Source organism: Echinops telfairi, unplaced genomic scaffold (genome assembly GCF_000313985.2).
Source record: "Echinops telfairi isolate 266 unplaced genomic scaffold, ASM31398v2 ScPeMD7_7468;HRSCAF=8506_0, whole genome shotgun sequence".
Classification (NCBI taxonomy): Eukaryota; Metazoa; Chordata; class Mammalia; order Afrosoricida; family Tenrecidae; genus Echinops; species Echinops telfairi.
The window spans coordinates 43,019,132-43,033,041 of record NW_022111369.1 but is presented as its reverse complement, the minus strand read 5'-3'; the positions used below and the strand labels follow the sequence as shown (position 1 = coordinate 43,033,041).

The following is a 13,910-nucleotide window of genomic DNA, read 5'->3' as shown; positions in this document are numbered from 1 at the left end:
GCATTCCCAGGGAGGTCTTTATTCCTTGGGCGATGCTGAAATGAGGAACTAATTATCACTTGCTGGTAGGGTTTCTGGTGATACATATATTTTTAATGTTGCAGCTGTGATTGGGAAAAATGCTGAAGTGATGTCCAAGAGGCAATAACCCCGTCTCTCATTCTTTTATTTCCCTCCTTGTTCATCTAGGCGAAACAGGCATTGGCAAATCTACGTTAATGGACACTTTATTCAACACCAAATTTGAAAGTGACCCAGCCACGCACAATGAACCGGGTGTGCGGTTAAAAGCCCGGAGCTACGAGCTTCAGGAGAGCAACGTCCGGCTGAAGTTAACCATCGTGGACACCGTGGGCTTTGGAGACCAGATAAACAAAGATGACAGGTGCATCTTGGGGGTTATGGGCTATAAATGGTGAGGAAGTAACAGAATTCATCCTGGGTTAATCCAAAGGCTGTTTGTGTGGTCAGTGGTTATGGGACTTGTATCGGAATCAGACAGCACAATCTATTTCCGCTCGTTTCAGTAGAAAAGGGATTGTTAGAAGTAGGGTTAGCTCATGATATTCCTTTAAGAGGGTCATGGTGCCAGGTTTGAGGGCTCTCCCTAACATTCCAGAGACATACCATCCCACCTCATCGCCCCTAGCAGTCGCCTCATTAGGTGACATTCTGGAGAAGTATCATATGGTGACATTCTGGAGAAGTCTCTAGAACTGCCACCACATCTGTTCTAGAGAACCAGATGCTTTTACCTTCCCCGCCCCTGTGGGTGGCCTCTGCCTTGTGTTGCTCACTCCTTGCTGCCAGGTGGTTTGTGGCTGCTCGCTGGTAGATGGAAGCTAGGTCACATCTAGAGGACCAGCTGCAAGAAGAGGCGGGGCGATGTGGTTTCCCGAGTTCTCACTTGACAACCTAAGAGGCATCACAGGAAAAAGGAGTTTGAAATGAGAATAAGCCCTACTCCGTCTGTGTAGCAGATTGGGATATTTGACTCAATGCTTACAGAGCCCGGTGAAAACTGAATGGATGGTTTTGTACAAAAAGCCCAATGTTGTCTGGGAACGAGAAGACTCCGTGTATGGTCTGGGTATTCTCTGCACGCTGTGGGGCCACGGCCCTTTCTGGAACTTGCTGTGATACTTAGAACCATCTTATTCATCCGAGGAGACCGAGGGAAGGAAAGAAGCTTAGCTCCTGAAATCCTGCAGCGAGGCAAGCATTTTTATGGAAGATTTATTGGGTGAATCTTAGTTACTCGCTAGGTGGCCCCAGATCTACATATTGATGTTCGTGCTGCAATGTGAGGCACTGGGAGTCGATTGTGAAGTTTCTGGGGTCACCCCGAAGGTGACCCAGAGCTAGGCTGCACGCCAGGGTAGAATCACCACCTTCGGTCTAAATGAGTGTGACTTCCGTCACCCGTACTCAGGTTGATTCAGAGCCGGGGTGGGAAGCCTTTTTTCTGCCAAGGGCCATTTGGGTATTGATAACCTCATTCGGGGGGCATCTAAAATTATCAACTTAAAAATGAACTTGCTGTATTTGGTCAAACATTTAATTAGCTCACCCCCAAGGTGATGGCTTTAGGAGCCCTTGTGGTGTAGTGGTTACTCGTGGGGCTCTGATCAGCAAGGTCAGCAGTTTGAAGCCAGCAGCCGCTCTATGGCAAAAAGACTGGGCTTTCTATTTCTGAAAAGAGTTACAGTTTCGGAAACCCACAGGGGTAGTTCTCCCCGGTCGGATAGGGTCACAACGAGGCAGCATCGGCTCCACGGCAGTGAGTGAGAGTGTGGTGGGCGGAACGGCTTCTCCACGGTGAGGTGTAGGATGTTGGCTGCTCCCGAAGATTTCTTCTTGAGGCCCCGACATTCCCCTTCCCTGATCTAGAGTAAAGTTGTTTTGTTTTGTTTGTTTGTTTTCCCTGTTCAGAGTTTGATAGGATAATTAGGTAAAATAGACAATAAAATTCTTTGTATATGTTAAAGCCATGGCACATTTGGCCTACTTAAAAAAATACAATATATTTTCCCTGAACTTTTGCCCTATAGTTTGTGTATAGGGCAAATTAATCTGATAGATCCATTCGTTAAAATAAAAAACATGATAGAAAAACCAAACCCATGGCCATTGAGTTGATGTTGACTTACAGCGATCTGTAGGACGCAGGGGAATTGCTTCTTTGGGATTTCTAAATAAACCTTTATGGGAGCAGGAAGCCTCCTCTTTCCCCAGAAGAGCAGCTGGGTGTGTGTTTGGAGGTGGGGGTGGGGCCAACAACTGTCCTTGGGTAGCAGCCCAATGCCACCAAGGCTCCCAACCCAGTGGACTCCCTCCAGAAGCTCCAGCGCCCTGCCACCCAGTCAGTGCTGACACATAGTGTCCCGAAGGACAGAGTAGTAGAACCGCAGATGTGAGCTTCCAAGACTGTAACCCTTTACAGGAGTAGAAAGTCAAATCTTTCTCCCACGGAGCAGCTGGTGAGTTTGAATTGCTGACCTAGTGGTGAGCAGCCCAACTTGTAACCATCGTGCCACCAGGACTCCTCACTATACCATCAAGGCTCCAAACATAATACAGTGGGGGGTTATTTTCACACAATACATATGCACCCATTTATGAAGCCAACTAACTATATTTCTCCACTGTGAGATACTCTTTGCTCTTATTTGAGGAAAGTGGCTGTTCTTTACAACTTGCTGGTTTACACCCCGCATGTTAATTAATCTCAATCCCAAGATTCCCGTCCAGTTTGTCGATCTCAATATCGCATGCCTTGTGGCTCATCCTTAAAAGCAGCGTGAGAAAGTGAAAGTAACACTGTCCCAGGTCCAGAGATATATCCAGAAGGGACAACCAGCGACATGTTCGAGCGATGACATCACCTTAGGAATGAGGGCCTTGCTCCTCAGAGTAAGCAATTTGTAGCAGTAAACACCAAACCAGTAAGTTATGGCAAGTTTGCTAAGGTTCAGCATTTTCATTCGTATACCTGGGGTAATTATGATCTTTAACTGTGGTCAAAGATATCAAACAGTTGCCCATTCAGTGACACCAATGTCATTCGTCATGTTGAGTGGTCCTCATCACTATGTCTTTCCGGGTTACTCCACCACCGTTAACCTACACTGCGCCCACTGAGTCCTGACTCTCCCTCTCCCTCCAACTCCTGATGTGTTTGCTAATTTGTGTGTTTTCCCTCAAAATGGTTTATATGGGGGGGCTTCAAAAAGTTCCCGGAACAATGCAATGAAGAGATAATCAACTTTTCCCATAAACGTTTGAAGCCTCCTCATATGTGTGTAGGAAGCCTTGGTGGCCCAGTAGGCTATACATTGGACTACTATCTGCAAGGTCAGCAGTTCAAAACCACTAACCACTCATCTGTGAGAGGAGCTTTCTACTCCCATAAAGATTTAGAGTCACAGGAACCCTGAGAGGCAGTTCTACTCTGTCCTGTAGTCGGGATTGCCTCCATGGCAGTGTGTTGTCATGCGTGTGTTCTATGCAGAGGAACCTGGACTAGCTCTGTCTGGCAATGTGTACTGCCTAGCTGGGCATTCCATCACTACGGCTAACATCCCTGATACTTGAACCTCGTGGGCGTCGTAGCGAAGCACTTACCTACTTGCTAGCCTCCGCCTCCATATTCTGTCCACAGAGTTCTTTGCAGGCCCTTCAGTGCACATCGCCCTGTGATGTAACGGGAGCGATTGTTAGAGCCCCGAGAAAGATTTCTTCTGCATCTGAGCTCTGCTGCTGCTTCTGAGCAGTTGGTCATTTAGGACAGCGGTTCTCAACCTGTGGGTTGCGACCCGTTTGGGGTTGAATGACCCTTTCACAGGGGTCTCCCAATTCATAACTGTAGCAAAATTACAGTTAAGAAGCAACGGAAACACTTTTATGGTTGGGAGGTCCCCACAACATGAGGAACTGCATGAAAGGGTCGCGGCATTAGGAAGGTTGAGAACCACCGATTTAGGACCTCAATGCAAAGGATTCATGGGACAGTTCTTGCTGGAAGGCTGCTTGAAATGTCAAGTGAAATAAATGAAGAGGAAACCCAGGAGAAAAGACAGGTGCATTGTGGGAGCCAGGAAGAGAGGCAAAGATTCATGGTGATTACACGGTCACTTACTACACTCACATCCAGCCCTCTGCTTCGTTCGCCTCTCAGACCTGAAAGATTGCTCGCTGGGGTTAGAGATCATGTCATGTTTATGCCCTCTCTGACCGCAAGGGATCATTCCTGGTGGTCCCTGCCTGCAGGCATGAGAAGTACCCTCTAGCATCTTCCTGTTAGTGCCAGTATCTTGTGTTGTGCTAGCTCAAAGTAGTCACCTCTGGGCTGAGATGCGATTCTGCCCTCCCCCTAGACTGGGGCTCTCACCCTCTAGCACCGAGCCAGCAGCACTTGGCTCTTACCCAGTAGAGCCTCCAATTTGCAGCTGGTCGGGCTCTTTAAGAAGTGATCTGACTCATTTGGGTCAAATAATAGTTTCCAAGGAGACTTAGAAGAGAGGAAGTGTAATATTAACCTAACCTAGATACCACTTTTTTTGCTCTGAAATGTCTTGACAGCTGTTGCATAACCGTTTCAAATGGCATTTTGGAATGTTTTACCTTGTCCCTCAGAAGGCATTGTCGACAAGGTTGCCTTGAAGCCCACATGACTGTCAGCCCGGACATCTCGACGACGTAAAACAACGGGGAGTGGGGTCTGCGTGCCTGCGTCTGCCCTGCACTGGATGGGAAAGGCCTTGCTGGTGTTTCCCTCCGCCCAGGACTATTTTTAAACACTTTGAGGAGTAGGCCGGCTTCTCGGCCATGGATGGACGACTTCAAGAATGTCCCAGTGTGTTTATGTAGCTTTGGACACGTCAGCATTCCTGCCTCCTTATCTGCTTCTGACCAGGCTAGCTAGAAGGAGGCAGGATGAGAAATCTGGGCCGGGTTCCTCTTATGTTTCATAGCACATTTAACTCGTTGTTGGTTAAGGGCTTCCTGGTTTGGCCAGTGAAGAAGGAAAGGGATCTAAGGAAAGCAGGCAGGTGAGTTTTGCTGTCCAGCAGGAAAGAGCACCAACTGTAGTTTGCCTCCAGTCGAGCGCCGGGCTCTCAGAGGCATATCATGGACCATTGTGGTCACCAGCTCAGAAAAGCCTGGGTGACTGCAGCCCGCAGAGCAAGAATACGCACACGCTCCAAATGTTGATCAGCGTTATAAAATAGTTGTGGACGGCTTGACTTTTCTATTCTAAATGTCTTCTCTTTTTTTTAATCACACTGTCTGCTGGAGATGGCCACAGTGTAAGAAAACTGGCTTTGGTTAACAGCCAGAGCACACCACGCTGTGGATGCTGTTAGCTGCCTTGAAGGCGGTCCACAGTCACCACGACGTGTGGGTGTTAGAGAGTGGGACTGCTCCAGGGGGGTTTCATGGTGTAATCTTTATGGAAATGGATCACCAGGCCTTTTCTTCCGCAGTACTACTGAGTGGAGTTGAACCACCAATCTTTTGGTTAATGGCTAATTGAAAATCTAGTTAACTGGTCATCATGGAGAGTCAGTCCCTAAAGAATGACATTATATAAAAAATGACTAGTGAATACAAAAGGAGCCCTGGCAGTGGAGCGAATATGCCTTGGTCTGCTAACTACAAGGTCAGCAGTTCAAAATCACCAGCTGTGACCTGCAAGAAAGATGAGCTTTTCTATTCCTGTAAACAGCTAGAGTCTCCCAAACCCACTTGGGCGGTTCTACTCCATCCTGTAGGATCGCTATGAGTTGGCCTCAACTCGATGGCAGTGAATTTAATTTCTTTTGCTTAAATACATTGTATAGACAACATTGTATAACATATTTTCCGCCTTAATTTTAACTTTCCCTGGTGCATTTTCCATCAGATACAGGGTTAACTGTCATTTTACTGCTATTTTCTTTCTTTTCTCTCCCCGCCCCTCACTCATATGGAAAACAATGAATGGAACACAAAGGGATGTACAGCCTCATGCCTTAAAAGGAAACGGAAACGTTTAAGAGTCAGGTTTATTTGCTCCTCTTCCCCTGAGTAAAAGCTCGACAGTCCAGGGAAGTTTGAATCGGCCAAATGGAATATAAACCCATGTTTTTCCTTTAGGCATAGAAACTAGCAAATACCAACTTCAGGATTAAGCTTTCTTCTTCTTTATGACTGTGAACATCCATCTACAGAAGTGGAAAGGAGGTAGACCAGTGGTTCTCAGCCTTCCTAATGTTGCAACCCTGTCATTCAGTTCCTCAGGTTGTGGTGACCCCCCACCCATAAAATGATTTTTGTTGCCACTTCATAACTGGCATTTTGCTACTGTTGTGAATCAGGAGACCCCTGTGAAAAGGGTCGTTCGACCCCCAAAGGGGTTGCAACCCAAAGGTTGAGAACCGCTGACTTAGAGCAAGGGGGAGAGAATTGGTTTTGAGAACTGTGCAGAGGAATTCTAAACCAGCTGGCTGGCTTGTATTCGTCAGTATCATTAAATCTTTGAGAGAGGGAATAGTGGGTTTTATGAGTGGTTCTCCAGGAATGGGTATGTGGGCATGTGGGTATAATGTTTGGGAGATAAAGTGGTTGGGATTTTGTGCTTGGCTGGGTGTGGGCAGTAAGAGCGAAAGAGGTCTCTGGAACAAACCCCAGGTTTCTGACTTGGGTCACCATTATGGACCACTGGGGTGGGTGGAGCTACCATACATCATACTAAAACTACAGGGGATTATGGGTCTGGGGCCACGAGGAGCTCAATTTTAGACTCTAACTTTAGTTACAGAAGCAAGTAGAACTAGCTAGTAAGCAATTGGGTGATGGATCTGATGCTTAGTTGAAAGATCTGGATAGAGGTCAATATGTGTGAAGAGTCACCAGATGGATAGCAATTGGGAGGTGGGAATAAGTATGCTTTTGTAGGAGACAACATCGAGTCCAATGAAGAGAGACTGAACATTTGGCCAGGGGTCCCTACTTAAGAGGAACAAGCAGAAGGAGGCCCGAGATACAAGAAGACTTCAAGTTCCTAGGAGAATGGCCTCATCTTTCAATTCCCCTCCATTCATATAAGAGGGTTTCCTTGGCTGTAGTGAATTCAGGGAAAAGGTTAAGTTATATCTCCCACCATTTGAAGAGGAACAGTCAAAACCAGAGACAAGGAGGAAGCATGAATGGAAAAGAATTTTTTTAAAAAGAAACAATTTCATCAACAGAATTAAATCTTTCCTATAGAGCATAGTGACTTAAAAAAAATTTGTTCTCTAAGACTAGATGTAAATGGTCCAAGAAACAGACCTGGGTCCGTGCTAAGGAACTGTTGGGGAGCTGACAGAACTTTGGGAAGCAGGAAGGAGCTATTGCCTATGAACTATTCCCTCCCCCCACCCTCTCCCCAGCCCTTGCACATCCCCGTTAGGTCAAAGTAGGCGTTTGGAGCTCCTTGTCCTACAAAGACACATGCACCAAACATCTGCCACAATACCCGGGGACTGACTGTAGGGCTGGGAGGATCTTACGGGAGTGGCCTGGTCACCGCCCTAGAGGGCACAGCTCAGAGGCAGAGCAGTTACCACAGAACGGGTGGGCGTCATGTTCCTTTTTTTCCAGCCTTTTAAAAAAGCCAGCCTTAATATTCTTTTGTTTATACTATTTGTTCCATGGTGATGGGCCAATCCTTGCTGTTTATTAGTTTATTTGCTTGGGCCAGTAGTTACTTGGTTACACATACTACGTTTTTGTTCCTATTTGACCTTTAAGGAAATTGAGACACAGAGAAGTTTAGTAACTTGTCCAAAGGTCATTCAGCCAGGTAAGTTGTGGAGCTGGATTTTGGATTTAGGAAGCCTGTTTTGAATTTACCCTTCTAGCCATCATCCCATGGAACCATTATCAGTATTATTATTATTTGCTACTTACTTATATTTTCACGCAGCAAAATTTGAAATCTTACCACTCAGTCTTCTCGTTTGTTCTTTTTTGCTTGCTATGATATAGAACTTTTATTACAGAGGAATTTTCTTTTGCACATCCAGACATTGAGCCAATGTGTTGTGATAAAGAACCAAAGAAAAATAATCAGTCAAAAAGCTCTTCCTTTCTTTCTCTGACTCCTTTTAGTTCTGGTCATAATTTTTCTTCTTCTCTCTCTTAGATCGCTGCTGTTGTAAAAGATTTGTAACTCTCTTTCCAGGATTTTGGTTTAATTTACGATTCTTGGGTTTGGATGAGAAATCGTTTTTACTTTTCTTAAAGCGTTAATCATTCCCCAACAAGGCAGTGAATTGGGGGAGAAGAAGCCCTCTGGATTCCTAGTAGACCGAGCTCATTGCTGCTGAAACCGAGGTCGCCTGAGCATCCCCTTGCCGGCTTGAAAAAGTGCTTGGGCTCTTGACCGTGACCTCTAATGCACTGTTTATTCCCCAGAGAACTTCCTGTGTACATGACTCCAATATCCTATTCAGACTGTGTTGATGGTCAGTTGATAGAATCAACCAGGATGATCCAAAACAGATTTGAATTAGGACTTGGGAAGAAGGGGAGATTGTAACATTTCCCTTTAAATCACACACCTGTGGAGCTGAAGTGGGTTGTGACTGCAAAAGGTCACAACAATCCAGGCATCTCATTTTATAGAGTGATGGAATGTGTGCCCCAGAGCTTCATGGGAGCCCAGAACCCACCTCTCTCTAATGGAGGATGGAGCAAGGAACTGTGGAGACAGGCTTCGTGCACCAATGTCAGTCCGTCGGTCGATAGGGGCTATCAAAATCACTTTCCTGAGAAGGACTTTGAGGCTCATTTTTACCCAGCAGGAAAGGATGATGTGATTGGATGTGCATAGGGGAATTCCAGCGTGTAATATTTATCATTTTTATTTGAAAGAGCTAATGCTAGCCAGGCGGTGAAGAGGAAGAGGGATGCTAGTCCAGGTACAGTAGAGAGGCAAAGGTGCACAAGCAAGTGGGGGCGACTCTAGCGGTGTGTCTTCTTGAGACAGAACAGGTGAGCCTAGCCAGTGTGGGAGGATGCTGCAGCGATGTGCCCGGGCCAGATGCGGAAGGCCTTGGATGTCAAAGTAAAGAGCTTGGGGCTTTATCACTTAGGATGAAGAGACCCATTGTGAAAAGCCAGAGAGGTTGGAGACTAGACACATGCTGATTTGAAAATGTATCTTAAAAAATATTCTTCTGTATTCTAGCTATAAGCCAATAGTGGAATACATTGACGCCCAATTTGAGGCCTATCTGCAAGAGGAGTTGAAGATCAAGCGTTCTCTCTTCAATTACCATGACACAAGGGTCCACGCGTGCCTCTACTTCATCGCTCCCACTGGCCATTCTCTCAAGTCTCTGGACCTGGTCACGATGAAAAAGCTGGATAGTAAGGTACTACTCGCTGCTGGCCTGCTCACTGTCCACGCTCCTTTTAGGCCATCTTCATTCCAAGTCCTTATTTTAGTCTGTTTTCAACATAATTTTTTTCTTTTCTCTTCTGGTTTTTAGAAATCATGGGGTCTAGCAACGTGAGAAAAATGCTTCGTAATTTATGAATGTCGGTCGTCAAAAAACCCAAAACCAAACACGTGGCTTTTTAAAATGACATATCTTTAGCTCTTAAATTAGCACTCAATTTATTTCCTTTTAATAGGGTTGGGGAATTATCGACAGGAGATGCCCAAATGGTTACGGGAAGGGTTAAATTTCAAGAGCTTGCAATATAGATTCAAGGGGTTATTGCTGGAGGGGGGGTGGTGCTCGAAGTGGTGGTGTCTTTTTAACTTTCTCTAAATCCCTCTTTAAAAAGTGGTTTTAAAGTTTGGCTTTAGTTCAGAGTTCAGAATGAAAAGGGTGCTCTTTTCCCCCCAAAACTGCATGATGAGGACAATGCACCTTCTTGGATTTTAAAACCGAACATGTTTGTTCAAAAGAAGTTTTCATTTCACTTTGACCCATCCCCTGCCCCCCACTGCCCCGGGATTTTATCATTTATCACCTCTCTGTTTCAAAACACTTGAAGGAAATGGACTGCTGATGTAGCTGATAAAATTCTGTGCTCCACTTTGCAGTTCATTTGGTTTTCCAGTTTGAAATAGAGAGGGGCCCACACACCCTAAATAAAAAAGCACCAAAGGCAACCAGAGCCAACCTGCAAACCAGGCTGTGGCATTTCCCCGAAATCCCCTTTCAGGCCGATGGGAAGGGACTCGAGTCTTTCAAGGGGCTTTGTTAGTGGCGTTTGTCCAGCGGTTCACAAAAGTGAGAAGACGGCATGCTCTGGAGGTCAGCTGTGCAAAGACCCCTGGGTGAAGGGGCCACAAAGGGGCCCGGCGTGGCTTCCGCCGAGCCAGCTTCCTGAGCTGCCACCACGCTCCGAAGGGCTTGAAGCAGCGCGAGCACTAGGGAGATAAATGCAAACCCTCCTCCTGCCCTTGTGACTCAGGCCTGGGGGCTGCGCTGTCAGCCTCCGTAGGGGAGCGATCACCAGCTGGGGGCCTGGTCTTTCTGCTGGCTTGGAAAGCAGGGGCACCTCTCCCTGCCAAGCCCAACCCCCCCTATTTCCTGGAGTACCCAGTTCTACACAAGTGTGAAAACTTATTTCTTTTGACTTGCCTCCAGAAATCGCAACTTCCTGATGGTTTTCTCTTCGGTTTTTAATTTTGAGATGATATGCTTGTTTAGGGTCTTTGACCGAAGCAGCTGCAAACACAAGCCTGAGAAGAACAGCCTAAGGTCAGTCTAGGAAACCAGAGCCCTTCCGTACCTGCTGGTGGCCGTTAAGTCGATTCGGACTCCTGGACCAAGAAGGTGTTACCACACCACCTTAGTGCGGCTTTCACGGACTTTTGTAGTGCTGGGGTTTTTTACAAGACACATGAAACACTGTCTGTACAATAGGGAAAAAAATGTTGGATCCGAAGTGTTCTAAAAACAAAACAAGAACTTTGAAAGAGCATTTGCGAGCAAACGTCTTAAACCTGCAGTGAACACCGGAGTGCTCTGAAGGAAGGGCAGAGGTGCCGCCCTCTCTGGTCCCTGAGTGTTGGGCCTCAGCCAGGAGACTCCCAACACGGGGAACGTGTGTGTGCTGGCTGCCGCTCGGTGCCCTCAGGTCAGTTCAGACTCACAGTGACCCTTGGTACAGCAGCACGACACACTGTCAGCCTTACCCCGGCTTCTCATCGGTTGCCATGTTTGAGCTCCTTGGTATAGCCAGTGGCTGTCAATCTATAGCCTTGAAGAACTTCCTCCTTTGTGTGTCTCTGATCCTCTACGGTGCCCAGCATGATGTCCTCCTAGTGCAGTGGTTCGCAACCTTCCTCATGCCGCGACCCTATCATACAGCTCCTCATGTGGTGGTGACCCCCAACCGTAACATTGTTGTCGTTGCTACTTCACCACTGTCATTTTGCTACTGTTGTGAATCAGGCAACTCCTGTGAAAGGGTCGTTCAACCCCCAAAGGGGTCGTGACCCACAGGTTGAGAACCGCTGTCCTAGGGACTGGTAACCTCCTGGTGACATGCCTAAGTATGTGAGACACACTGTCACCATCGTCACTCTCAGGAGCATTCGTTCTGGCTGTACTTCTTTCAGGAGAGATTTGTTTGTTTTCCTGGCCGCCGGTGGGATTCTCATCTTCTACGACCACACCCTGATTTAAACAGTCAGTTCTTCTCTGGTCTTCCTTATTTATTTCCAGCTCTTGTTTTCATATGAGGCGATTGGCAAAACCATGGCTTAGGTCAGGCACACCTTAGTGCTCAAAATGACATATTTGCTCTTTTACATTTTAAAGGAGTCTTTTGTAGCAGATTTGCCCACTGCAGAGTATCATTTTGAGTTTCCTCTGTACTAAGTATTTCACCTTTAGGGGGGCTATTCTAAGTGGTATTATGTTTCTGGTTTTCTTGGTAGTAGACAAGGAGCTAACTGATTTTGTATCCTGCCACTTTGCTGAATCTTTCCATTAGTTCTCTTGCCAATTCTTTGGGGTTTTTTTTCAATGTATAGGATCATGCCATCTCTGGGAAGCAAAGTTTTACTTCTTTGCCAGCTTGGATGCCATTATTTTCCCTTTCTTGCTGTACCCTCTTAAGACTTCCAGCACAATATTGAACAAGATGCGATAAAGAACATCCAGGCCTGGTTTCCATTCCCAAGAGGCACGCTTCCTGTTTCTCTTCCTTGTCATTTGAGTTCTTGACTGCTGCTTCCACGGGTATTGATTGTGGGTTTGAGTAAAAAGAAACCCGCGACACCTTCAGTCTTTGCTTTGTTACTGGTACCTCAAGCCATCTTCACCTTTAGCAAGCGCGGGTATGTGACTTGGCTCCACAAGTTCTTCTTTTTTAATCATTTTATCAGGGGCTCATACAACTCTTACCACAATCCATACATCCATCCATTGTGTAAAACACATTTGTACATTCATTGCCCTCACAAGTTCTTAATGAATCTTCCTCTAATCCTAATGCCCACTTCTTGGTCACATAGTCCAGATTCTTGAGTGAATTACTAAGTATACAAGTTGAGTATGCATAGTGAAAGAATATCACTCAGGAACATAACTTTTCTGATTTTAAACTACTCAGGGTCCATCTGTTCTATTCAACTGCTGGTAGTCTCGTCATCTATGTGCAGTATCCGTTGGGTATACTAGAATCACCAGTCTTTCCAGTGCTAGCCACAATCTGTTTTGACCAACACAGTCAAATGCCTTTGCAGAGTTAATAAAACACAAGTAAACATCTTTCTGGCATTCTCTGCTTTCAGCCGAGGTCTAACTGATGTCAGCAATGATATCCCTTATTCCACAGCTTCTGAATCTGGCAGTTTCCTGGCAGTATTTTGCTGCAATGATTTTTAAATTATCTTCAGCAAAATTTTACTTATGTGTGGTAATAATAATATTGCTCAGTCATTTTCATATCCTGTTGGATCCTGAAATAGCACAAATACGGATTTCTTCTAGCAGCTGTTTCCCAGTGTTGCAGCCATTTGTTGAAGATGGCCCACGTGGTATTTCGTCAATTCCTAGAGCCTTGTTTTTATCAGATGCCTTTATTGCACCTTGAACTTCTTCCTTCATACTGTCAGCTCTTGATCACATGCTACCTCCTGAAGTGGTTGAGTATACCAATTCTTCTTGGAACAGTGACTGTATTCTTTCCACCCGCTTTGATGCTTCCTGCATCATTCACTATTTTGCCCACAGATTCCTTCAATGTATAATTTGAGGCTTGAATTTTTTTCTTGTTTTTTTTCCCCCCCTTCAGCTTGAGCGATGCTGGTTGTGTCCCTCCCGTGTGGTTTCTAACCCCAAGTCTCTGGCACATTTCATTATAACATGTCTTCTCAAGCTGCCCTTTGAAAGCTTCTGTTCAGTCTTTTTGCTTCATCATTCCTTTCATTTTAGCCACTCTATGTTCAAGGACAAGTTTCTGAGTCTCTTTTGATGTCTATTTTGGTCTCTTTCCTGTCATTTTGGTGACTTATACGTGTATAATGTCTTTGATGTCATCCCACAACTCACCTGGTGTTCGGTCATTAGGATTCAGTGTATGAAATCTGTTCTTGAGAGGATCTCTGAATTCAGTTGGGTTATAGTCAAGGTCATCCTTTGGCACGTAGGCTATTCTTAATTTTCTTTAGCTTCAACTTGAACTTGTGTATGTTGATTACCTGTTCTACATATGACCACTTGCTTATCTGCTCTGCAGTTGGCCGCTGGCCTTGTTCTGACTGGTATTGAACTTTCCATGGCCTCTCTCCAAACTCCTTAATTGATTGGATTCCTGTGTATTCCATCTGACTAGGTACATGTGTACAGTCACCATTTATGTTGTTGAAAAAAGTAGTTGTAATGAATAAGTTGTTGATCTTGCAGAATTCT

General features: G+C 45.6%; 1 protein-coding gene across 1 annotated transcript in view; it reads left to right on the top strand.

Moving 5' to 3' along the window:
• Positions 1-13,910, top strand: part of SEPTIN11 (septin 11) — a 111,604-nt gene that overhangs the window by 74,899 nt on the left and 22,795 nt on the right. Inside the window, exons 3-4 of the mRNA XM_045284348.1 lie at positions 190-385; positions 9,218-9,404. Of these exons, the coding sequence (XP_045140283.1) occupies positions 190-385; positions 9,218-9,404 (383 nt within the window). The remainder of the gene's footprint in view (positions 1-189; positions 386-9,217; positions 9,405-13,910) is intronic.